Source organism: Macaca thibetana, chromosome 11 (genome assembly GCF_024542745.1).
Source record: "Macaca thibetana thibetana isolate TM-01 chromosome 11, ASM2454274v1, whole genome shotgun sequence".
NCBI classification, from domain to species: domain Eukaryota; kingdom Metazoa; phylum Chordata; class Mammalia; order Primates; family Cercopithecidae; genus Macaca; species Macaca thibetana.
The window spans coordinates 53,286,513-53,311,308 of NC_065588.1; the positions used below are offsets into that span (position 1 = coordinate 53,286,513).

The 24,796-nt window shown below is 49.9% G+C and overlaps 3 protein-coding genes across 5 annotated transcripts; 1 reads left to right on the forward strand and 2 right to left on the reverse strand.

The window, feature by feature from the left end:
- The first annotated feature begins 2,146 nt into the window (after positions 1 to 2,146).
- Positions 2,147 to 5,843, forward strand: GPR182 (G protein-coupled receptor 182). Of its 3 annotated transcripts, none has more exons than XM_050747334.1 (3): positions 2,147 to 2,414; positions 2,963 to 4,235; positions 5,030 to 5,843. In XM_050747334.1, the coding sequence occupies exon 2, from the start codon at positions 2,979 to 2,981 to the stop codon at positions 4,191 to 4,193; it is 1,215 nt and encodes a 404-aa protein (XP_050603291.1). In that variant the 5' UTR covers positions 2,147 to 2,414; positions 2,963 to 2,978; the 3' UTR covers positions 4,194 to 4,235; positions 5,030 to 5,843. The 3 variants fall into 3 exon arrangements, with proteins under 3 accessions (XP_050603291.1, XP_050603292.1, XP_050603293.1); XM_050747335.1 differs by having other exon boundaries at positions 5,253 to 5,843; XM_050747336.1 differs by having other exon boundaries at positions 5,276 to 5,843.
- A 741-nt stretch (positions 5,844 to 6,584) lies between these two features.
- ZBTB39 (zinc finger and BTB domain containing 39) lies at positions 6,585 to 14,275 on the reverse strand. The gene is made up of 2 exons (XM_050747289.1): positions 14,134 to 14,275; positions 6,585 to 12,700 (listed from the first exon to the last, which is right to left on the reverse strand). Exon 2 carries the CDS (start codon positions 12,654 to 12,656, stop codon positions 10,518 to 10,520), a length of 2,139 nt encoding a protein of 712 aa, XP_050603246.1. The 5' UTR covers positions 12,657 to 12,700; positions 14,134 to 14,275; the 3' UTR covers positions 6,585 to 10,517.
- Positions 14,276 to 17,936: 3,661 nt separating this feature from the next.
- TAC3 (tachykinin precursor 3) lies at positions 17,937 to 24,111 on the reverse strand. The gene is made up of 7 exons (XM_050747371.1): positions 23,971 to 24,111; positions 23,768 to 23,886; positions 21,656 to 21,749; positions 21,438 to 21,467; positions 20,901 to 20,954; positions 20,458 to 20,532; positions 17,937 to 18,030 (listed from the first exon to the last, which is right to left on the reverse strand). Exons 1-6 carry the CDS (start codon positions 24,104 to 24,106, stop codon positions 20,459 to 20,461), a joined length of 507 nt encoding a protein of 168 aa, XP_050603328.1. The 5' UTR covers positions 24,107 to 24,111; the 3' UTR covers positions 17,937 to 18,030; position 20,458.
- Positions 24,112 to 24,796: the final 685 nt, after the last annotated feature.

Consider the following 24,796-nt stretch of genomic DNA (forward strand, 5'->3'; position numbering starts at 1 on the left):
ACTGCATCACCATAACTGGCTAATTATTTTATTTTTTTGTAGAGATGGGGGTCTTGTCTTGTTGCCCAGGCTGGTCTCAAACTCCTGGGCTCAAGCAGTCTTCCCATCTCGGCCTCCCAAAATGCTGGGATTACTGGTGTGAGCCACTGCACCGGCCATGATAGATTTTGTGATCTCAGAGCGATCTGATATGTAAGTGGAAGGTTTAAGAAAACTGCAAAATTAAAAATATCCCCTTTAATGGAGATAAATGGCACTGATGGTTGCACAGCAGTGTAAATGCACTTAGTGCCACTGAACTGTACACCTAAAAATGGTTAACATGGTAAATCTTAAGTATATTTTACCATAATAAAAGAATCAATTAGCAAACTTTTAAAAAATATTCTCTTTGAGTGCATAAAATGTGGTGTGTGTGTGTATATATATACACACATACATAAGGGAATATTACTCAGCCATGAAAGGAAATGAAGTACGGATGCATGTTCCAATGTGAATGAACCTTGAAAACATGCTAAGTGAAAAAAAAAAACAGACACAGAAGGTCACATATGATATGGTTCCCTTTCTATTAAGTATCCAGAAAAGGTAAATCCATAGGGACAGGTAGCAGAAGGTTGGGGGCGGGGGAATAGGATTGATTGCTTAATGGTTATAGGGTTTTCTTTGGGGGTAATGAAGATGTTTAGCACTTAGACAGAGGTGGTGGTTGCACAATGTGCATGTCTAAATGCCATTAAATCACACATTTTAAAATGGTTAATTTTATGCTATGGGAATTTCACCTCGACTTAATATATACTCAATCCCCTCCAGGCGACACACCTTTGGCTCAGGCCTAGGCAGCTCTGCCATCTGCCAAGTGTGGCTTGTGTAACACACAACCTCTCTGGGCCTCAAAGAGGGTGAAGAAATCCATCCTCCCCAGAGGGATATCTCCAGAATCAAACGGTATGAAGTGAGGTGAAAGCCCTCTGAGAGGCAGGAAGCTCTGCTGACACACAATGTTCACCCATAACATGCAGCTCAGAATCCCTTACCCACTAGTTTGGAGGGAGAGACAACTCTGCTCTCCCTCCCCCACACCCCATCCCCTGCTCATTCCCTGCCAGCCACCCACCACACCCTTCACGCAGAGAAGTATAGAGCCACAGGGGGAGGGCGCCATTCTCTCTCTCCCTCCCCATTTAGGAATCTCCCTGAAGCTTTGACAAAGCCCCCTTGACACCCCACATTCAATTTTTTTTTTTTTTTTTAACTCTGTCACCCAGGCTGGACTGCAGTGGCCTGATCTCAGCTCACTGAAACCTCTGCCTCCTGGCTCAAGCGATTCTCCTGCCTCACCCTCCCAAAGTGCTGGAATTGCAGGTGTGAGCCACCATGCCCAGCCATTTAATCTTATCTTTCTCCCCAGATTCTCACCTCCAGTCACAAGATGAAGGCAGGGAGCTCACAGCCCTGTGAGGGGCTGGGGAGAATGGCAGGGTTGGGCCAGAGTCATTAAAAGCCCAACTGATTTTCAGATTTATTTTAATCCTCCCCTACACCTCCACATCCAATTTCACTCTAGTAGGAATTAAGACAGGGGAGGCCGGGCGCGGTGGCTCAAGCCTGTAATCCCAGCACTTTGGGAGGCCGAGACGGGCGGATCACAAGGTCAGGAGATCGAGACCATCCTGGCTAACACGGTGAAAACCCGTCTCTACTAAAAATACAAAAAAAATTAGCCGGGCGCGGTGGCGGGCGCCTCTAGTCCCAGCTACTCGGGAGGCTGAGGCAGGAGAATGGCGTGAACCCGGGAGGCAGAGCTTGCAGTGAGCCGAGATAGCACCACTGCACTCCAGCCTGGGCGACAAAGCCAGACTCCATCTCAAAAAAAAAAAAAAAAAAAAAAAAAAAAAAAAAGACAGTGGAGAGAGGGATTCCAAGCTGACTTAGGGAGAGGAAAATACATATATATGTGAAGCATTTGCCACAGGCCCGGCCTGAGCTAAGCACTTTCCTTCCCTCAACATCTCCTTTAATTCTCACAGCATCCCTTTTAGTAGATAATATTGTTGACCCCACTTTGCAGAGGAGAGCACTGAGGCTAAGGAAAGAGGTAAATTCATTCAGCGAGTGAGGGAGGAGCTGAGATTTTAATGCTGGCAGTATGACCTCCCTGCCACTGGCACACCAGGTCTTTTGCTGGGACGTCCCCTGTAACCGGATTGGGGGAATGCAGGAAAAACCCCCGCCTTCTCCACAGAGCCTCAGCAGTGACAGCTACTTCCCGGATGGGAAGGGCGGCCGTGAAGCCAGCACGGAAGCCAGCCCCACAGTCAAGGGCCCTCCAGCCTCCTCACAGCTCCCCACAGCCTGGACCTGCCGGCCCTCCCTCCAGGACGGAGGGGCTCCCAAGGGAAATTCAGGTGAGTGTCGCCCTCTCCCAGGGAAGATGGGAATCAGGGCTTGCAGACAACTGGCTTTCCCGTGTGATCCACAGGTTTTCCTAGGGGTGAATCAGATGTGTGTGGTGTGCGTGTGTGTGTGTGTGTTCCACACTCACGGTCCAAATAACGAGACAGAAAAAGAGCAATGAAGATCTGTGCAAAAGGGCTGAGGAATGAAGTGCCAGGAGAGAGGTGGAGGTTGGAGACCACCTAGGAATGGCGGGTGTGGGGGCATTGAGGGGGTTGTTGAGGGAGAACTGTCTGGGGGTGGGAAGAAATGTTGGTGGACACCAACAGCCCTGGCCTCTTCCACCTGAAACCCCTTAAGAAAGTATCTCTGCTCTTGGGTCAGAGCTAGCAAGTAAGTTGTGTATTATTTATTCACAGTTTGAAAGCTAAACTTCCCTTTCTTGACTCATCAGCCCAGAATCTTTCCCCAAAGCCCCCGACTCCCTCTGGCCTCTACCTTGAGGACACAAGGCTCTCAAGGTCTGCTTTCCCTTCCAACTCTCCTTTCATCCCAATAGGTGTGTGCTGGTCCCAATGTCAGTGAAACCCAGCTGGGGGCCCGGCCCCTCGGAGGGGGTCACTGCAGTGCCTGCCAGTGACCTTGGAGATATCCACAACTGGACCGAGCTGCTCAACCTTTTCAACCACACTTTGTTTGAGTGCCATGTGGAGCTTAGTGAGAGCACCAAGCGCGTGGTCCTCTTTGCCCTCTACCTGGCCATGTTTGTGGTTGGGCTGGTGGAGAACCTCCTGGTGATATGCGTCAACTGGCGTGGCTCAGGCCGGGTGGGGCTGCTGAACCTCTACATCCTCAACATGGCCATCGCGGACCTGGGCATTGTCCTGTCTCTGCCCGTGTGGATGCTGGAGGTCACGCTGGACTACACCTGGCTCTGGGGCAGCTTCTCCTGCCGCTTCACTCACTACTTCTACTTTGTCAACATGTACAGCAGCATCTTCTTCCTGGTGTGCCTCAGCGTCGACCGCTATGTCACCCTCACCAGTGCCTCCCCCTCCTGGCAGCATTACCAGCACCGAGTGCGGCGGGCCATGTGTGCGGGCATCTGGGTCCTCTCGGCCATCATCCCGCTACCTGAGGTGGTCCACATCCAGCTGGTGGAGGGCCCTGAGCCCATGTGCCTCTTCATGGCACCTTTTGAAACGTACAGTACCTGGGCCCTGGCGGTGACCCTGTCCACCACCATCCTGGGCTTCCTGCTGCCCTTCCCTCTTATCGCAGTCTTCAACGTGCTGACGGCCTGCCGGCTGCGGCAGGCAGAACAACCCAAGAGCCGGCGCCACTGCCTGCTGATGTGTGCCTACGTGGCCGTCTTTGTCATTTGCTGGCTGCCCTATCATGTGACCCTACTGCTGCTCACACTGCATGGGACCCACATTTCCCTCCACTGCCACCTGGTCCACCTGCTCTACTTCTTCTATGATGTCATCGACTGCTTCTCCATGCTGCACTGTGTCATCAACCCCATCCTTTACAACTTTCTCAGCCCACACTTCCGGGGCCGGCTCCTGAACGCTGTAGTCCATTACCTTCCTAAGGACCAGACCAGGGCAGACGCACACTCCTCCTCTTCCTCCTGTTCCACCCAGCATTCCATCATCATCACCAAGGGGGACAGCCAGCCTGCTGCAGCAACCCCCCACCCCGAGCCAAGCCTGAGCTTTCAGGCATCCCCTTTGCTTCCAAATACTTCCCCCTTCTCTCCCCCTCAGCCTCTTACATCCAGCTGAGGTAGAGGCCAGGCTCCTCCAACAGTGAAGGAAAAGACACAGGTGAGAGTATAGGTGGGAGATTTGGGGGGATGTAGAGGGGAGGGTCAAATTTGTGTCTATCTTAAAATACAGAGGTATGGAGAGGGAGACAGGGTCGGGAGGGATAGAGAGCAGACCCTCAGTGTTGTACTATTTGTCTTGGTCCTTGTGTCTAAGGAGCCATGCAGAAAAAAAGGTGAAATAAATGGGAGAGATAGTCATGGACTCTGGATCTTTTAAAAATCTGCACTTCCAGCTGGGATTGGGAAGGGAGCTGAGGCTAAAGAGGTGCTCGGCAGAGGAAACTAGACACATTCATTTCATAAATCACTCTGGCCGGAAAGAGTGAGCTCTGCAAGAACGTCACAAAACTCCTTTTGTGTTTGTGAGCTTGTTGATCTTCCAGCTCACTATGCAGGTTATGGGGACAAGAGGCCAGAGGCCAAGGAACCAGGCGACCCCAGCAGGACGTTCTCCAGCTGTGCATCCTATGCACAGCTATGATAAGTGAAGGGGGATGGGGATGTCAGGGGTGGGGGCAAAGCCAAGGTCTGAGACCTGCACCCTGCAGCTGGGTCAGCTGCAGGGTATCTCCACCCTCGGCCATCCAGGAAACACAGCTCCATTTCCTTGTTGACACCCTCCCCTCCCCGTTGTCCATCCTGCTCCCTCCCCACAAGCAGAGGAGCTGTCCCAGAGTCAGCTCCTCATAGCTGACCTCCTCCCAGCTTCGGATCTAGGAAACTTCCAGACTTCTTCTAGGGAGACACAGAGCTACCAGAAAGCCCAACCCACCCCCATCTCTTTCTCTCCAGATCATAGGAAAGTATCAAGGGATGTCATTCTGGGAGCAGCCCTTGGGACAGCCAGCAGCAGGTGCTGACAGATGCTCTGTCCTTCACCCTCTGTCCCCAGCACCAGATGGGGAAGGCCACAGTGGAAACTTCTCAATTCCGTCACAGGGCAGAGCTCTGACACTGTTATAAGTCAGTTCTCCCTGGCCATGTCTTTTCATAATTTTCCTGTCCCACAACTTAGGTTCCTTAACACTTCTTCTACAGATGAAGCAAAGAAGTCCTCTGTTAACAAGTAGATCTTCTGGAAAAGGATCACTTATGTTTGGGAGACTAGGACCCTGTCCATGAAGAACTCTGAAGTAAAGGCCTAAGAACAGGATCTAGTTTCCACCTTCCAATTCCACGTCCTTTGCCTCTTAATCCTGCCCATGGTGAGGGGACTAGAATCACTGATAGCCTCTTCGCCATCTCCTCTGTCCTGCTCAAGTGCTTGATGTATCTGGAATGTTTAACTTGGAGCAACTACTCACTGACCTGGAGACCACCTGTTCTGCTTTGAGAAATCAGACCTGTTCAGTGGATGCACTGACCACGTGCTCCAATTGCATAGCACCCAGGTTTGTCAGGAGCATGGAAGGAAACCTGCATCTCCCTGCTCACTGGGCCCAAATCTGAAAGGGTCTTATGCTGCAGACAGCTGCTCAGTAGCACAGAGCTGAAGGCTTTTTGAATCAGGAGTCTGGGTTGTGGCTTGGGTCGCAGTAAGGGCTTAGCCTACCAATGCAGAATTCACACTGAAAAAGACTTTCGTCTCTTGTCCCAACATAAAGAAGTAAGCCAAGATCTGATGCCCCTATCACTGCCTCCTCTGACGTGGGCTACAGTTGTTTCCCAAAGGAAACCTAATTTTACATCTGTCACATTGCAGGTCACCTCAGAGGCCACTCTCCCAAGATTAGTTATCACCCTGGCAGTATGAATACTTCCCTAAGGCCTCCCATCCATGGAGGGGAAGAGTGGTAACCAGCTGTTACACTCAGCATCTACTGAGCACTGATGGGAGCCCCGCCTGGGCCATGTGCTCTGGGGCCAAATGGACATCACTCCCTAACTTCTTGAGGTCTGTCTCCTCTGTGGAAACACCCATATATCAACCTCATTAAACTATGCCAAACTTTTGCCTCCTCCCTCTTTCAATCTGTCTTGCTCCACTCAAAGACACACCATGTCCCAGCAAATCAAATGGCATTGGCAAAACAAATTGTAGCCAAATCTCTCACTTAGTAACATTAGTCCAAGTAGACACGGGCAGGGACCCACCACTCTCTCTGGGCTGACGGAGGATCCTCTCAGGAATACCCCCTGAAAAGGTTGAGTCTTTGACTTAATTTCCCACTAAAAACAGGTCAACAAGTTAATCCTGGGGAATTCCAGCTACAGAAAAGGAAAATGTGCTACCTGAAAGAATTCTGGCATCTGCTGGGCAGAAATGTGCTACTGAAAGGGTGATGAGCCCAGATATTCTGAACTCCAGGTATGAGCATATTCATAGTAGGTAGGAAGAGAACTCTCATTTCAAATTTCTTTTTTTATTCTAAATAAAAACCACACTTTGTGCTGAACAATGGAATATAAAAGAATCAGATGTACAATGATTTTAGACATCTACTATTTGGGGAAAAAAGTTTACAAAATATACAAAACTTTACAGCAATAGATAGTAAACACTTAAATATTAGGAGGTCAGTACTTATTAATTTAATGGAAGGAGTTAGACGTCAACAACTCTTCTCTGTTTCGTAAGAGACTTTAGCTATTCAAGGTGGGGGCGGCGAGTGGATTGAACAGGGGAAGGATTTTAAAGAAACATCAAAATCGAGTTTCATTTTCATTCTGATGTTAAGCTTACGATGCATAACCACACTGAAACTAATGCTGTGCACCCTGCCTCCTGACTCATTTGGTGCAGGATTTAGGGAAAAGAGTCCCAGATGGGTGCAGACCACTCCATAGAGCCCACTCCCATACCAACAAATACAGTGTCCATCTAGAATTTGCTTTGGAAGTAGTCTGGGGCTTGGGGAAAGGGCCACAGGAGGCCAGAGGAGGAAGAAAATTCAACACTAGCAAAAACATGTCTAGGAAAAAGATATTTAAGCCCAAAGGTTTGGCCTGGAGACAAACAGGTACTCATAGATCAGAAAAGAAGGATATTAAAAAAAAAAACTTTTACCCATCTCCTGGTTCTTAAAGGTCACCTGGGCCTGACCCCTATCCCACCTCCTTTCTTCCTAACTAGCCATGGACGATGGGAACTCCATGGAGTCATAAAATTTAGGACCAAATACTAAGGTTTAGCAGAGCTTCCCAGCAGGTGCTATGGCATCAGTAAGTCACCAGTGGGTCACTGGAGTGCCAGGATACTAATCTCTGCCTCTGGCCACATGGAGCCTCTGCTGTTTAACCCCAGATACCACACAAGTATTACCATTTTCCCCTCAGAAAACAAGTTGGGAATGGCCTCATATTTGGTTTAATGCTCTATGATCATTCTTAATAATTTGTGAATAAGAGAGCTCCACAAATGATGTAGCTGGTCCTGAGTACATACCAAGAAAACAGGAGAAGAGGATGTTCAAGGCTTAAACAGAACTTCAGAGTAACACAGAAGACAGTACTAAACTAGGCTCCAGGAGAGAGGGAGCAACAAAATCAAATGAACGGAAAGTCAAAACAATTAAAAATGCAAAATAAAATGAATACCTTCTACCAGGTATCCCAGGGTGCCCTATGCCACAATATAGTGTTTCAAGTAAAACCATTCAGAAGAGGGTGAGCTAGAGGCAGAGGAAGCAGACATGACTTTGGCGGGGTGGAGGGAAACGGGGAAGTTCAGGTGTGAATATAAGGGTCCCCAACAGGGAGAGGGTTTGGTCAACAAATCTCATAAGCTACTGATCCTATGACATATCTGACTGGGACCAACTGGGCCACCCTGATCAATCTGATCAGCCCCAGGGGGATCAGGGGATGCAGTTTTCTGTCTCGTGTTTCAAGGGCACAGTTTCAAGGATCTGCTTTTTGGTTTACTGGCAAAAAAGGAAAACTTCACAGTTTCAGGTTAAGTACACAGACCACCCAGCACCCATGATGCCCTCTGTTAAGGAAAAAGGTTTCTCCAGCACATGTATCTGCTCTCAGCCACTTGGCTGGTTCCAGTAATTACCACCTCTCTCACGCCAGCATTTCAAAAATCAGTCCTCACCAACAGTCTGGGAGGGACTGCTCATGCTTGAAAATGTAGCAGACACTTGATTGTAGTTTGTTACACATCTCCTTCTTAATTCTAATGGTCAGTGTGAATAAGAAAGGGAGAAGCCAGTCAGCAATGAAGTCTCAACACTGCTTTCCTGATGAGGATGTCCTGAGGGGACACTGAACAAGGTGGGTTTAGATGGTCTAAGGTGGACCTTTAAACTGGCCACTGTACAAGTCCCTTCATCTAATGGTCACCCCACCAGACAGCCATGCACTCCGACTCTGAGGCTTTATCAGTTCAGGGCTGGGGAGAAGCAGCAGGTCCAACAGGGATGGAGCTTTGGTTTGTCTGACATCTCAATATAAATAAGGACAGGAGGCTTCCAAACTGTGCAAATAGGTCCCTCATGTCACTTGCTCCCCTCAACCCTGTCCCCAATCTACTCCATCACAGGATGGAAAGGGGTTGAAAGGCCTGGAATTTAACTGGCCCGAACTTTCTAGAACATACACCCATGGCCTAAAGTGTTCCCTGGGTTTATTATGCTAGAGATAATCTGGAGAAGAAAAGAATTTGCTTAAGGGCTTGACACGTCCTCCCTTAGTTATACCCCTGGTTCTCCAAATCTCTGGTCAAGGCTGTTTTCTAGAATATGGCTACTTGCTGGGGAAAAACTCATTTTCCTAAAGTCTCTTATACAAAAGACATGCTGGGTAATGTGTATACAAAAACAAAAATAAATAAATATTAATGTCCAAAAAGGCTTTGTGAGTTAATGAAAACTAATTGCTTGTGAAACAGCCCGGGGTGCTGCTGAATCCCACCAGGGGCAGTGTCAGGGCTGAAGCCAGGGACTCCCAGAGCTCACCTGAGCAGGGTGAGGTAGTATGAGCTACTGAGGTGGCACCTCACAAGTATGCAAGATCGAGGGCCCTATCCCTCAAGCCTTCTTTGGGCAAAGCCCCTTAGAAAACCAAGTAAGAGTGGAGCTAACCAGCTGCGTGGGCTGGGCCGGCACACTCTGCAGCCACCCACGGAGGGCCTGAACCAGCTGCCATCCAACAGCGACCCCTGGAGGTAATGGCAACGACAGATCAGGATAAATTCCAGCAGGTCAAAGGTGAGCTGCCAAAGCTCCGGCACTGTTAGCACAAAGTAAACAACAGGTTACCCGACTAGGACAGACAGTCAGAACGCACACCCTGCTACACACCACCAGTTACTCAGGTCCCTTTAATTCTGAAGGGCTCGCAGTCTGCGACTCCACCACTTCATGGAGTCAGCTCATCTAAACCACGGGCCAAACACTTCTGGGCAGGAGACCAGATAGAAATTAAGGCAAGGCTGCTGCTGTCAGAGACATCCCCACCTCTCCACCAGGACACTCATTCACAACCAACAGAAGTGGCCAAAACAGATGACTGTATCAAGTGGTTCCCTATCCTCTCGGCCCCACAGAAGGTCAGACGTCCCGGGCCAGCACGCCATAAAATCCTGTTTCTTTGGAAATTAGGAGAAAAGAGAAACCTCTCCTGTCCATCCAGGCTGCCACTTCTGGCGGCACCGCAGGACACCTCTTCTGGCTGGCAGGGATTCATCCCAAAGCTTTCTGACCTAAATAGAAAGCTCTGTCCCTAGTATGGATCTAGCTGCCAAAAGATTTTCACTGTCCAATCAGCAGATTAGGGTCGTAGATAAGCAGACACCTACATCCCTGATACCTTGTCCCTGCTGAGGGCTAGAACCTGAGGGGACTGCCCTGCTGACCTGTCTTTTCTGAATGACCACATTCCCAAAATCTTTCTCATAGCTGGTCAGCCCAGCTGGAGGCCTGGCGGTAACACCCACAGTGAAAACCTCCCTTTACTCCCTCTATCCAGTGAGGCTGTTGGTTGGATTCGTAGCAGCATAAAACCTATCAGTAAACTAAAACTAGAGAGGCTGGGGAAGGGGGTCTAGTGGACACCAACTGCTTGACTAGATCCCAAAACCAGCCTCAAAAGAATAAAAAACACAGCCCTTCATGGGCAAGAACAGGTATGGAGGTAAATGTGATAGGGCTGTTGCTTCTCAAAAACAGTAACAGCTTATGTGCTATTTCTTCATCTTTCCTTCTTTAAACACAACACAGAACAGAATTCCTACCAAGGCAAAATTATAACTTCAGCAGGGGAGGGACCAACAGCTCTTAGATATCAGCGTTCCAGCTGCCGCGTGGGAGCTCCCCGTGGCTCTGCCAGGACCCAGTCAACTGTCCGGGTTCTTTTCCGCCTCTTTGGAATGGATGATGTACATGAAGGTCTGCTCGATGGTGAAGTCAGGGGGTAGGCTGCCTTTGTGCACACCAACATGCTTGCTCATGAGGTTAAGGGTGGAACTGTAGTGCCCACAGACTGTGCAGCGGTACATGAGGGCCCCCGAGTGTGTCTTTAGGTGGCACTTGATGGTTGAGCGGCCTCGGAAGAACTTGTGGCACACCTTACATTGGTATGGCTTCTCGCCCGTGTGGATCCGCCGATGGTAGTTGAATTCGCTTGTGTGGGCAAATCTTTTGCCACAGACCTTGCAGCTATACTTGCTGTTCCCAGGTTGGCCCTGCAGCGCCAGCTCTTCACTCAGAAACTCCTCTGCTGGCAGCTTCCGCTTCTGGAGAGCCGGGTGCTGTAGCCCAAAACCAGGCCGTGCATCAAGGCCACTGGTGCATTTGTGCTGGCTGACGTGGTAGCGATAGGCAGCCTCTGACTTGAAGCTCTGGCTGCACAAGTGGCAGTGGAAGAGGGCATCTTCCAGGCTTTGGTGCACAGCCATGTGCTTCTCTAGAAGATGCCAGTCCACAAAGCTGTTGGCACAGACAGAACAGGAGAAGACTGAAATGCCGAGATGGGACAGCGTGTGCCACATGAGGCTGCAGAGGTTAAGGTGACGCTGGTCGCAGACACTGCAGGCCTGGCCCTTCAAGTTTAGGTGGTCAAGGATGTGGCCCCGGACCACATGGAAATCTTTGGCCAATACTTTCCCGCAGGCAGCACATTTCAGCTCTGGGGAGGCTGCTCCTGAAAAGACACCCAGCTTCCCTGGCAGGGGATCATTGGGGTGGACAATGATGTTGTTCTCAAATATTCCATCCCGTCGGTGAAGGGTCAGCTGCCACTGGGTAAAGAACTTAGTTTCACACATGTCGCAGGAGAAAAGGAAAATACCAATGTGGGACAGGACATGGGTTACCCGGGAGTTTCGGTCCTGGAAGTGGGTCTCACAGACCTTGCAGTTGCCCGTCAGCAGGTCCACATGGTCCCGAGCATGCTGCCGGATCAGTTGAATGTTGGGCTCTAGAACTTTCTTGCACACCTGGCAGGGCATGGCCTTATTCTCCCGATTGTCATTCTCTCCAAAAGTCAGCTCATCCTCACTGTCATCACTCAGCTCAATCACCTCCTCAGCTGTGCCTATATCCTCAGCAGGGTCTTCAAACTGCAAGTCATCATCCCCCAGGTCCTCGAGCTGGAGCTCATCCATCTGCCCAAAGCCTGGATCTTTGGAGTGCTCACTATTGCTCAGACAGGAGTTGGTCTCAGTGGTAATGTCTACTGCATTGTCAGGGGTGAGGAAGCTGTTTTTACTGAAGTCTCCATTGCTTTGAACTTTGTATGGCTGGCAGGAGCTGGTGCTGGTCTGGATGCCCGTGCTGACAGTGCCTAGGACTGGCTGGGTCATCATGCTAGGAACAGACGTGAAGGGAGCAGGGGTGTCATGGTCTTCTGTCTTTGGTGGTGGTGGTGGCGGTTGCAGCAGAAGCAGGCTATGGTTAGCATCACTGGCAACATTCCTCTCTTCCTCTTTATAGCTCCCTCCAGCATCACTGGGCAACACATAGTTTCTATCAGCACCAAGGTGGTCCCCACCAGCTCGGAGTTCTCCAAGGGGATGGGCAGGTTCTGCCGAAGGACAACTCAGGGTACCAGAGTGGCTCTCATTGGTGCTGGTCAGGGGCTTGGCCCTGGCAGTGCTCTCTAGGTCAGGAAAGGTAGAGTGACAGGCCTGGAGGAGGTCCTCCATACCCAGACGCTCAGCCACCTCGTAGATGACCCCAACATTGATCAGGTCTGTGAAGAGTTCTGATGTGTAGACAAAGCTCAGAACCTTCTCAAAGTTGGCAGGGGTGATGAAGTCCACCACATAGGTCCTGGCAGCATCAAGCCCAGTATTCAGGAAGAGGTTCTGGAAGTAGCCAGCTGCACAGGCCAGAACAGCCTTGTGGGCCGGGAAGGAGCGGCTCCCCACCACAATGGTGACGTCGCACATGGTCTCTGAGAGCCGGCACTTGTTGAGTTCCTTCAGCAGGTTGTTGGGGTGGTTGGTGCTTTGCAGTTTGATCCTCATGCCCATCTTAGCAGCTCCTATGAAATTACCTCCTTATCAGCACAGTTAATCTGTGGACAGCAAGAGAAAAAGATGGATGGCCAAACACATCCGTGCAAAAGAGAGGCTATGCAGGAGAAAATACCACCACTCTGAATGTTTCCAAGCCCCGGGTGGGGATCAGGAGTAAACTGGCATGGAGAGTTCCTCCATTATGACAAGACAAGGACATCTCCCCCTGTATATACTCAAAGAGTTAAGACAAAAACCAAAAGGATTGATGACAATCTGATAGCTTGGTCTTAAGCTGGTGCCTAGAGACGAACTAGAGGCATTCCCTCGGACACAATCTTATACTTCATTACCAGAGCCACTGGATCAGATTTCTCTATTAATTTCCTCCCAAATACAAGCTTTCCTACTTCATTGAGCATATATTCTTTTCCCTCATGATGCCAAATGCCATGCACATGCTTGAACACAACTATCAAAGCTCCACTAGCTACTGAGGAACAGGTAAGTTAGTTCCATCTTTTAGCTTTGTCATTGCTGTGTCTTCAACCTCTCAATCAATCTCTAAATAAATCTCACGTTCTTGAATCCCCATCTCTCTCTGCCTATACTACATACCTGCTCTCTGGCCTTTAGATAACCCAGAGCCATCACAGTCCCTGTATTCTGTGAAGTTAAAACACTCAGAATGCACAGCAAAGCAAAGCAGAACACAACTGTGGTAGTATTTAATATTATTTTAATATGTTGTATTCTTTTTGGCCACCCTTTTCGGGGTTTATATTTTGTTAGCCCTGCACTAACATATATTTACTTGATGCCGCAAGAAAGACTTCTAATTATACAGGTAAGACTCCTAGAGGCTTGTTCACTACCACTTTCTGCCCTTTCTGACTCCTGCACGACTAAGGAAGAAGAGCTACTTGAATCCCTGTTCAGTCTCACAACTGTGCGCAACGCAGCCCCTTTCTCCATCTCTCCAGATTCTACCAACAACTCCCAACTTTTTCTGGGGCCCAGGAAGAATCTGAGTATTGTGGGGTACCGGCCAAGCATCTCCCGGGCCCTGCTGGCCACCCCTGAACGATCGGCGGGTCGCAGCGCCGGGCAGCCAGAGTGGAGGGTGCGAGAGGGGGAGGCTGGGAACTTCTGAGGACACCCCAACAATCTCCGGGCGCCGCGGTCTCCCCTCCGGAGACTCGCATCTGGGAGGGAAGGGCGCTGCATCGGCTGGGGCGCTCCCTCTGGAGGCACCGAACGCCTCGGTCCCTCCACAAACAGCGCAGGGCTCACCCGGGTGAGCCTGGCGGGGGCACGGGGCTGAATAAGGGGCCAAGGGAGGAGCGGTGGGGCCGGCCGGGGTCGGCGCGCGGGCGGGGAAGATGGGTCCGGCCGAAGGGAGCGGGCAAGAAAACCCCAGCAAGAGCGAGAGAAATGCCGGCACGGGGGTCGGGCTTCGACCAGGGGCAGCCCTCGGCCTGGCCGCGCTTACCCGGCTCCGCGGGGCCCCGAGCACCATCGCCGCCGCCGCCTTACACAAAGGCCCCGGCCCGCCGCGCCCGGCCCGACGAGGAGGCGGCGCCGCCGGCCGCGGCCAGACTCTCCATCCGCCGCGCGGCTCGCCGCGCCGGCCCGGGCCGCCCCCGCCGCCCGGCCCGCAGCGCCCCCCGCCGTCCCGGAGGAGGCAGCGCCCCCCGCCGCCCGACCGCAGCGCCCCCCGCCGCCCGGGAGGAGGCAGCGCCCCCCGACGGCGGGGCCGGGGCCGGGCCCCTACTCGCGCGAGGGGTGCAGGGGCTTCCAAGTCCCCAGGCCTGGCTTTTTCTAAGCGCTGATCCACTGTGTGGGGGACTTGGTGCCTGAAGAGTGAAAAACCCTATCCAAACTCTCTTCGCCTCCCCTATTCTTCGCTCACAGTTCCAAAAGCTTCTCTTCAGAACATCTACTATGGGCATTTTACAAAAAGTTGTAAGATTGTTTGATCACTATATATCTCCTCCACTAGGCTGTGGGCTTCCTGGATCAGGGATCTGTGGCTTTGCACACCGCGGCACGTCCACACTGCTACCACACTTCTTGGCACAATAAGTGCTTAATACATTAAGCCTGCTTGAATGAATGAAGGAGCACTTGAGGGCTAGACTGCTACTACTGGACCCTTCTGGTAATCCTCTGCTGTCCCTCCTTCCACCCAGGTGGCCAAATGAAGAAAGTCACAGGATCTCACTGTACGTTGGCACCCCAGGCCTGTTTCCTGAAGCCTGCCCTCCCCAACTCTGTGTAGAACTCGATCACTCTTCCTCCCAAATCATCTTCTCAAATGCTGCTGCCCAAGAATTGTCATCAAACCAAAACCACCTACACTGCCAGCCCCACCCACCACCACCAAAGACATTAGAAGTCTTGGTCATGTCACCCTCCCTCCCTCGGTACAGAGGAAGCTCTTAGGCTCCAGGATCCTTCAGTTTCATCCTCTCTCCCATCCCATCCCCGTCACTGCCTGAGAATAGCTTGCAGCCAAGGACAAACTCCCAGGACAGGTGCATGGTAGGGTTCAGTAATTCCTTGATGGATAAATGGAAAGGAAGGGACACACTGAATGTCGCCAACAGATCTAAGCCAGTTTGGCCATTCAGCAATTGTCCGTTCTCTTGATGAATTTGGGAGATTGTGTGTCCTTGTTTCCACAACCTCACTAACTGGTGGTAGATTATACTGAAAGCAAGCACTATACCAAATGCTGCCAAACATGTAACATTTGTTAGCCAGGAGACACAAAAACAGCCATACAACTGTTCTTATAGTTTGGGGATGAGGCATCTCACTTTACCATCTAGTGAAAGGGTCACTTAGAGGCTGACACAATGTTTCAGTGGCAGGCCCAGCTCTCACGGTTGTGCAAGGGAACGGAGTCTCCCTAAAGTGGAATATCACACAGCCAGCAGGTCCAGACCTCCAGCATGACTCTGGAGACAGAGGGCTGCTGGGCTTGCAAGGGCCTGGGCCTGTTCAATCTTTCTAACCAACTGCCCCAGCCATCTCTGGAGGGTTGACCCCAATAAACTTCACATGAAAACAAAGCATCCCAAAGACGCAGGTGAAAGTATATACCACTTATACTGAAGTCTTTTTAAAGTAAATCACCATATAGTCACAATAACAAACATATACAAAGTTAAATGGAGAAGAAAGGGCCAGGAATTTAGTCAAGGTCTTGTGGACCAGATCTCTTTAGGCATCAACCATTTTACAACAGGAAAGGGAAGATCAGGATCCCTTCACACATTCTTCAAGTACAAACACAGGAATCTAACTTAACATTTGTCTTCATTTTTTCCAGGAGTCCCCAGTACTGCAATTTTTGTCAGTCCCACTAGAGAGCAATCTTTCTGCACTTACGTTCCTACCTGCAAAGCAATTTTCTCATCTCAGCCTATATGCCTAACTCCCACTAAGTCTGAGCAGAACCAACTCTTATAGCTTTCATGACCCAAAGAAAGTCCCTAGACTCTGCTTAAGTGTACCCCGTTTTAAGCCCTATAGATAGATAATTTTGAAAAGTCAAAGAGATGACTCACTGGAAAAAGGGTCTAGGCTCTGGGGTGGGAGCATTCTTTGACCTCTGGCTATAAAGCTGACATAAGTAATACTAAGGTGAGTGTTCCCTCCTTTCACCACCCCCCCATATAGCTGTCATTCCAAAGTGGCCCCAAGTCAGGCTGTAGGAAGACAGAACTTTCACTGGAATGAAAGGATTGCAGGAAGTGGCCTCTGGCTCTTCCTGCAATGTTCTTCTACACTGGACAGTGTAGGGCCCTGTCCCTACACTGCCTTGGGAAATCTATGTGTCGATGTTTTATCAGTGCAATTCAGGGGCATAACCAAGGCCCCTGTACCAGGCTAAGATAAGGAGCCTGAGGATTTCACTGGCTGTTCCATTAGGGTATAGAACCCCCCTTGGGATGACGGGCTGTGATAGTTGACATCTCAGATTAATAAAAGACACCCATACCCATGCATATACCACATGTAAGTGCCTTACACATTCTGGGAACTGTTAAGTCAGAGCTGCAGGGGCTGGTAACAGGCATATTAGAGAGGAGTCAGAGGAAATAATGTTTTCCCTTTATAATAACTAAGGCAGCCAGTTAACAGTGAAGATATCTGCTCCTCTCTTTCTTGGCCTCAGTAGTAACTTCCCTGTCCACACCCTGTCCTAGCTGGATCAAGTTCTGTTTGCTTGTCCACAGCCCTGCTAAAGTGTAAACTCTCTGTATGAGTCATCATTTCATCCCTAGGATCTGTCACAGAACCCAGGCTCAGCATTTGGAGACAGAAAAATTGGATAGTGTTATAGATTCATCCTCCTCTGTGGCTGGGTCTCTGCACAGCCTTGGTCCTCACCTCCTTCTCTAATTAAGTAGGGTCAGATTCAGGAATGGATGTTTCCCAGGCCCATCCTAGTAATACAAGTCATTCTGAATATATTTTTTCTTTTTCTTTTTCCTTTTTTGTTTTTTGTTTGTTTGTTTGAGACGGAGTTTTCTGCTCTTGTTGCCCAGGCTGGAGTGCAGTGGCGTGATCTCGGCTCACTGCAACCTCCGCCTCCCAGGTTCAAGCGATTCTCCTGCCTCAGCCTCCCAAGTAGCTGGAATTACAGGCGTGCACCACCACGCCCGGCTAATTTTTGTATCTTTAGTAGAGATGGGGTTTCACCATGTTGGTCAGGCTGGTCTCGACCTCCTGACCTCGTGATCCACCCACCTCAGCCTCCCAAAGTGCTGGGATTACAGGCATGAGCCACCAGGTCCAGCCTGTTTTTTCTTTATCTAAAACTGGTCTGTGAAAATATTTATGTGTTAGAAACCATCTTCCAAATTCATGTGTTTATTTTAATTACTAAATAAATCTGATACTCATTGTGCAAAGCACTGTGTAAGGCACTGTTCACGAAATAGATATATACAAAAAGATATATAAAGTTATTTACATTTAAATATGAAGTGTGTGTATCATAAGTATGTGTGTATTTACCATGTAGCTGGAAGAGTCAAGGGACAGAAAAACCCACTAACCAAATGAGTAAACACACACATCACATCATTCATATGAAAAAATCCTTTATTGTTGAGGAGTAGAGAGAGACATTATATTTTTAATGTAGGACACTACAGGAACTGTAGGGGATTCTATAGTCAATGCCCATTGGGATTGGGGATATTCGCTATGCAGTTTCCACACCAGGGTCAGGTAGAAAAGACGGAGAAGGAGTCAAAGCACAAGAATGTTACAAGAACAGGGAAGAGAAAGGGTAACAGGAGTGTGTGCACCTGGGGATTGGGACAGGGAAACAGGTCTTCCTAATGCAGTCCAGGAGTCCGGAAGTGGAGTGCTGAGGACAAAAAACAAACAAACAAAGAAAAAACACTGAAATCACATCTTATGTCCTGTAAAAAAAAAAAAACTCCCACTAAAACCTGCTGGGGCAGCAGGAGAGAATGGGAGGGGCGTTTGTGCGAGAGGAAAGAACAAGAGTCTTGACCCTCAGCCTGCCCTGCAGGCTTTGGGCCTGAGGATGGAACTCTCCTAGCAGCAGTTACTTGCACCTTCCCAGCTGCCATATTCACATTACTCTACACACCTGTGTGCATGGCCAGTGGGGCCCATGCGGACCAAAGAAGTAGGAACTAAGTTCATGCCATCCTGGCACCCCCATGAGCCAGACATACACACAGCCCTGTCCAAGGTGCCCTACTAGGAATGCTCCCCTTGCCTTATCCAGTTCCTCCTCTTCCCAGAAACCTCCTAGAGAAAGGAGAGGCCCAGGGATTACTTCCTTTTGCTTTTTTTTTGAGACGGAGTCTTGCTCTGTTCCCCAGGCTGGAGTGCAGTGGCAGCGCGATCTCGGCTCACTGCAAGCTCCGCCTCCCAGGATCATGCCATTCTCCTGCCTCAGCCTCCTGAGTAGCTGGGACTACAGGCGCCCGCCACCGCGCCCGGCAAATTTTTTTGGTATTTTTAGTAGAGATGAGGTTTCACCGTGGTCTCGATCTCCTGACCTTGTGATCCGCCCGCCTCAGCCTCCCAAAGTGCTGGGATTACAGGCGTGAGCCACCGCTCCCGGCCTACTTCCTTTTTCAACAGTTTCACATGAATGAAATCAGATGACACAATGATCTTTGCTGATCCATCTCATGTAATCTTTAAATGCCGGCTCCCAGAAACCTTATGTCCTATTCTGCCTGACACCTAACAGGTTGGGAATGCTCCCTCAGTGGTAAGATTATGAAGGCTGCAATTATGGGTCCCTCTGAAAGAGCCTGGATGCACAAACAAGCATTAAAAGTAGATTTCCACAATACACTTGTTTTTGCCATTTGTATAAAATGCTATAGCAAAATTGCACTGTAATTATCTTTATGGCCAGTGCATAACGCTGGAGGAGAGTATGTCATCCAGATATAGCTGCTTGTATAATTATCTGGCCGTCGGCAGGACTGAAATAACCATCTAATGAGAGCAAAATGATACAGTAACTACCATGTAATCAGCGAGTTACAGTTATTATAGCTCTTTGTGCCCTCTCACCCAACACTAAATGGGGGGCCAGACCCAGTCTCTGGTCCCAGGAATTCATGCACAGGCAGCATCATCAAGCACCAGCTCCTTGGGTCTTGGGCATGCCACCTTGAGACCAATGAGTATGGGTAACAGGGACACAGGAAGAAGGCAGGAGGCTATTCATGATTAAGAGCCTTCCCAATCCCTCTCCCTCTCGTTTTCACTCCCCCCGCCCCACTTCTTTGGAAGCTAGTGAAAAGAAAGCCATTGGCAGAGCTGCTATTGCTATGTGTGGTAAGACAGTGTCAAGGCGGAAGGTTCGTGTTTTGACTAGACACTTCCCTGGGGGACTCTCACACTCGCATACCAAGTGAGGAATCTGTCAGCCCACTCAGGCCTGGGGTCCAGACAGAGCTAGTCAGGGGAAACATTAGGACATCCCCCACACCCCCCAGACTGGGACAATTATTATAAAATTGGCACACAGCACTATGCACCCGGCACTGTTCTGAACACTTTATCTATACTCAATCCTCAAAACCACAACCCTGCGAGATACTATTATCACTTTTATTTTTCAGATGAGGAAACTGAGGCACAGGAGGGTATGTAACTTTGCCAAAAAGATACAGATAGAGTGGCAGATCCAGGATTCACATTGAGGCCATGTTCCTATTCATTACGCTAAAGAGAGAGATTCAGATATGGTTTCCTGCTACTCCCATTAGATTTCAGAGCTCCTTGCATTTCTTCCTGAATCATCCTTGTGTATGACTACCCTCTGGACCCAGTAACCCAGGATTCCGAGTGATCCAAAAGGCTCAGCCTGCCTGGGAGGCAAATGCTTGCCTGTGAATTGGTTGTGGTATTTGTAATTATCAGATAATAATCTCTCCATCTTTTTGCATAGATCACAAAAGAATGAAGTCCAAACAATAGAAGTTACCCATCAGAGAAGCCCCTCTCTCCTCATCTCCCAACACTCACTCCTGCTCAATAGTCAGCTGAGGTCCATGATCCAGAGGAAAAAGATGAAAGACGGGAGGATGTGTACACACACACACACACACACACACACACATATACACATGCCTCTAAGTGTCTTTGTGTTTGACTGACAGTGTGCTGGGCACTGGCAGTGTATTTCAGGGCAAATCTATGAGCTTTAATACCTGTAGCATGTGAGGAAATGCACAGCTGGCAACCCCCACAGCCCCCTCCCCAGTCCCCTCTCCGCTCTCTAATGAACAATCCTTACTTCATTCTGCTCTCAGGGGATACTTGAGGGTGCCAGAGCTGGGGACGTTCTCTTGATTCACATCAGTAGGAGAGTCTAGGGTAAAGCGAACAGTGTAAATAAGAGGGATCTTTCTGAGTGTGAACTACACCCTGATCCAACAGCAAAGGGCTGGCTATGCAGGGCAGCGTTCAAAGACAGAGTTGGGAGACTGGGGAGAAGCAGAGTCTCCCTGTCCTTCCTCCCAACTACAGCAGGTCTACCTTATAAAGGTCTCCGCTCCTCTGTTCCCAGGGAAGGCTTGCCTGTGGATCCAAGCTGATTGGGATGAAGGGGCCGAGGAACCCTCACTGAAGGTAAGAAAGGTCCTGTCTTTCCCTCTGGTGAATAATATGGGGCACGTGACTTCTATCATACTCTGCCAGTACCCTAAGGCCTTCCACTGTACCCCCACACACTCCTACCTGGCTTGACGCTCCTCTTGCCCATCAGTCCCACGAAGAAGTCATGCATGTCACCTGCAGAAAAGGGCCAACATTGTCAGCAGTGATTATGAGAAAGTGATGCATCTTCCCAGACATGGGTCAATACTTCTGAGACTGGGTTTCTGGTCTCTGTTCCTTTTTCTTGTCAAAGCATGACTCCTCACAGTTAGCACGTGTCTCCCCTAAACCCACTCTCTCTGCCCACCTTTCCTTCCTCCACATTTCAAGAATTTTCTGCTCTAGCAGGTGCCTGACTTGGAATCTTCAGGGCCACCAAGAGATCCTCTTGTTTTCCAATGACCAACCAGCAGAGGGAGAGTCCACTATGCCCCTCACACCAGCTTCCTCCTAGTTCTGGATGGCCTCTCCCTTTCAGGAAAGGTTGGCTGAGCAGTGGGAGCTGGCATATTGTTTGTACCAGGTGAGAAGGGGCTGGACAAAATGGCCCCTGGGCCCAATGCCCCACAGAGCTCTGGGAAAGTGGCAAGAGATAGGGAGGGAGAAGAGGCTACTCACGTTTTTCGGGAGATGTTGATTCCTTAGGATCTGTGAAACCAAGAACAAATGTCTAAATGGGGAGTGAAGTTGGACAGTGATGAGAGGGGGTTCAGATCACAACCCTCACCGATTCACTAAGCTATCCCCCATCTCCCTCCCATCTGAAAGGATCTCCCAGGCCTCTCATCTTCAGAATCCTGCCCCTCACTCCCCTCTCTCCTAGGGCCGCCTCCTACCTGTGCTAGCCTGGCTCATGGCTTTGAGCAATCCCTCCAGAGATGAGTGGCTTTTGAAGAGTCTCTGGAGTAGCTGGTAGAGATCCAGATCCCTCTAGGGAAGAAACAAAGAGGGCTGAGGCAGGAGGCTCCCACCCGGATCCACTCATCCTTTTCCCACAAGAAACAGCCTCTTCCTGAGCCCATCCTGAATCCGATACCCGATTTCTTTCAGAATTTCCTATGGTTCACACTGGACGAGAAGTAGGTGCTCCAGGAGCGACCTGTGGACCAACAGCAACACCAGCACTATGCAGAGCCTGTTAGAAATGCAGACTTTTGGTCCTACCCCAGACCTCCTGAGACAGAATCTGCATTTTAAGCAGCCCCCTAGGTGATTCACAGGCATGGTGAGGTTAGAGGCGCACATCTGCCCGATTCCCCCACTCTGCACGATGTCCACGGATGTTTCTCTCCCTGTTTTCCACCGCCTCTTTCTCTATTCTCCATGGCTTTCTGCCTCTAGTTTTCTCTCCCTCTCCCTTTTCGGCCCTAGGTCTAGAATTCCAGGAAGGCAACATGCTCAGAAGGCATGTCTTCTCTCCACAACTGAACCCCAAGTTCTAGAGCTGCTGCCCAGCACAGGCTCTTGATTGTCCCTGTGATTTTTTTTTTTTTTTTTTTAGCAACTTGGGCACAGCAGGGTGGGGGGCACACACCACACAGCCAGTTAATTGCAACTGCAGAGAAACAATAACAATGATCCTGGCTGGAGATTTTCACCTCAAATCTCAAGTCTTGGCAGTGCCTCTCTTTCCAGAAGCCATGCATCCTTGGGCTGTTGTGCACACACAGAAGTGCATTTACACAGAACGCACCCCCACACATACCAACGCAGTTGCCTAGGCACACCTATATACTATCCTCTTCCTGCCCCAATTTCTCTCATCCTTACAGACTCTCAGAGAGAAGGGGTAGGATGGCAATCCCTCTCATTCATTGACCAAGAGGGCAGAGGGGACATCTCATTGGCCAAAGTCCTGAAACAAGTTTGTCTCAGAAAAACCCAGATATTCTAACTATCCTGGGCTGGAACTTTGTGGCTCCAAACGGTGTCCAGCCCATACTTGGCACTCCCTGGGCCTGGGTGTTTTTTTTTTTTTTTTTTTAATGGTTCTGGCCTTTTGGATATGGCACAACCACTGCCACCTGCAAGGCTACCCTGGCAATATCTCCCTTGGCCCAGCATGTGGCGTTCAGGCAGCCACTTTTCCCAAATTGTTGAATACTCTGCCCACCTCCTGTAATGAGATGCTAAACAGATTTGAGCTGAAGAGGCAGTTAAACTTCATGCATTGAATTTGTAATAAGTCCCACCCGTAATCATCTTAAAAGCATTTGTACCGATGTAATTGCTGTCATTTCAAAACCTTGAAAAGACTCCCTCCCTATTCTCCCCCTGTATCCCTACCCTGACAATTCCTATTCTTTTTCGTAGAGGAAATGTGGAAATCGAGGTTCAACCTGGTTTTTTTGCTGTTGTTGTTTTCCTATCCTGACTAAGCAGAGGATAGAGGCAGGCAAGGGAGAAAAGAGAAGGAAGGGGTTGGGATCTTAGAAGCACCTGAGGTTACTGGGAGTGGATGAGCAAAAGATAAGGGAATTTATTTGCATTTTGAAAATAAAACAACATACATAACTGATAGGTAAAATAGCACACAAATGACCATTTGGGAAAGAAATTCTGACTGTTTCATACCATCCAGGGAGTAGAAGGGATCTGTCCCTTGCAAAGGGGTCTGAGGTAGACCATAGAGAGCCTTAGACCACCCTAGCTCACCCCTCACAGTACCATCCAATCACCAAGTCTCCCATCAATCAACCTACCAAACAACATATTTGTAGGGCACCTTTTATGTACAAGGTGTCAAAGACATGCAGAGATACAGAGACACAAACACAGCTGGAGATAGTGGGAACATGAGAGGACCAGAGAAACAAAGAAATTGAAAGGGAGGAAAAATGCTCTCTGATGGACAACCCTCCCACCCCAGCTTCCTCACTACAGCTGTCCAGACAGGCAGAGTCCCAGGTTCCCGTGATGTCCCCAGTACTCTGCCCGGTGAGATTTACCTTGCTGTGGCCCCCACCAGGAACCATCTCCTCCTGTGGCTCCTTACAGACAGCCCCAAAGCTCTGAGCTAGGCTGAAGGTCAGGATGGCTGTGAATAGCAGCATGATCCTCATGGTGCCTGGGAGAGCAAAGGGACAGGACTCAGGTAAGGGAGAGAAGAGGAAGATACAGCGTGGGTGAAGGCACAAGAGACATTCATTACCAGCAGCTTGGCTTGACCCTGCTTCCCCAGCCCCCAACTCCACTGTCCAAGCCCTGGTCTGGAGAGAGGGTGGAAAGTATTTCTGAGAAGGGGGTAGAGCCCTTGGGCTTAGTTTCCCTGCTCCCTCATCAGACATCTCCCCCGGAGATGTGCAGTGCTATAGTGGTGCTGGGGGACTCTAGCTCCCAAGGAAGATGGTAGATTTATAGGACATGGACTGGTCTGTTTCCTTAGTGAGCTGGAGGAGGGATCCTGGATGCTATTTTCCAGTACTAGATAATCCCAAGACTTAGGCAAAAACTTTCTGGTATGAAAGAATGAGTCTATAGCCAAAGGCTCCAAACACTAACCAGCTCTCGGCCCTACAGGTGCTTTCTGCTCACCTTCCCAGTCCCCTGCTCCCCTATCAGAGGCTGCCATCTGCTTTATTCCCTCCTGACGCTGGCTCCTGTCCCCTGGTGCCAGCTCCAGTCCATCCATCATTCTCCCGACCACCTACCTGTGGAGCAGCTCTGTGCCAGGGGCTGGGTGGTCTGGCAGGATCAGGGAACTGGCTGGGAGCGCTGCCTGCTACCCTCACACACTGGTGCTGCCGGTGCTGCTGCAAAGAGAGAAACCGGGTGGAGGGGATCTAGGAAGGCTGCAGTCACTCAGTCCCAGCTCCCTGATAAAGGCTCTGGGTGGGTCTAGGGGAGCTGAGGGGAGGGGCTGAGAGTCACCAATCCCAGGGTGGCTGGAGGGGAGGCGGGGAGGCTGCCGGGGGGAGGAGGATGCAGAAGCAGCCACACACACAACACACACATACCCCACAGACCCAGCAATAAGC

What these genes read in the sequence shown, in the direction of transcription:
- TAC3 (XM_050747371.1), bottom strand. Translation starts at nt 24,106, where the DNA reads ATGTCTGATGAGGGAGCAGGGAAACTAAGCCCAAGGGCTCTACCCCCT. An exon ending in AGGGTCAAGCCAAGCTGCTG is followed by an intron (nt 23,887 to 23,970) that starts GTAATGAATGTC and finishes TTGCTCTCCCAG; the next exon opens with GCACCATGAGGATCATGCTG. An exon ending in ATCAACATCTCCCGAAAAAC is followed by an intron (nt 20,955 to 21,437) that starts GTGAGTAGCCTC and finishes CCTTTTCTGCAG; the next exon opens with GTGACATGCATGACTTCTTC.
- ZBTB39 (XM_050747289.1), bottom strand. Translation starts at nt 12,656, where the DNA reads ATGGGCATGAGGATCAAACTGCAAAGCACCAACCACCCCAACAACCTG.
- GPR182 (XM_050747334.1), top strand. Translation starts at nt 2,979, where the DNA reads ATGTCAGTGAAACCCAGCTGGGGGCCCGGCCCCTCGGAGGGGGTCACT.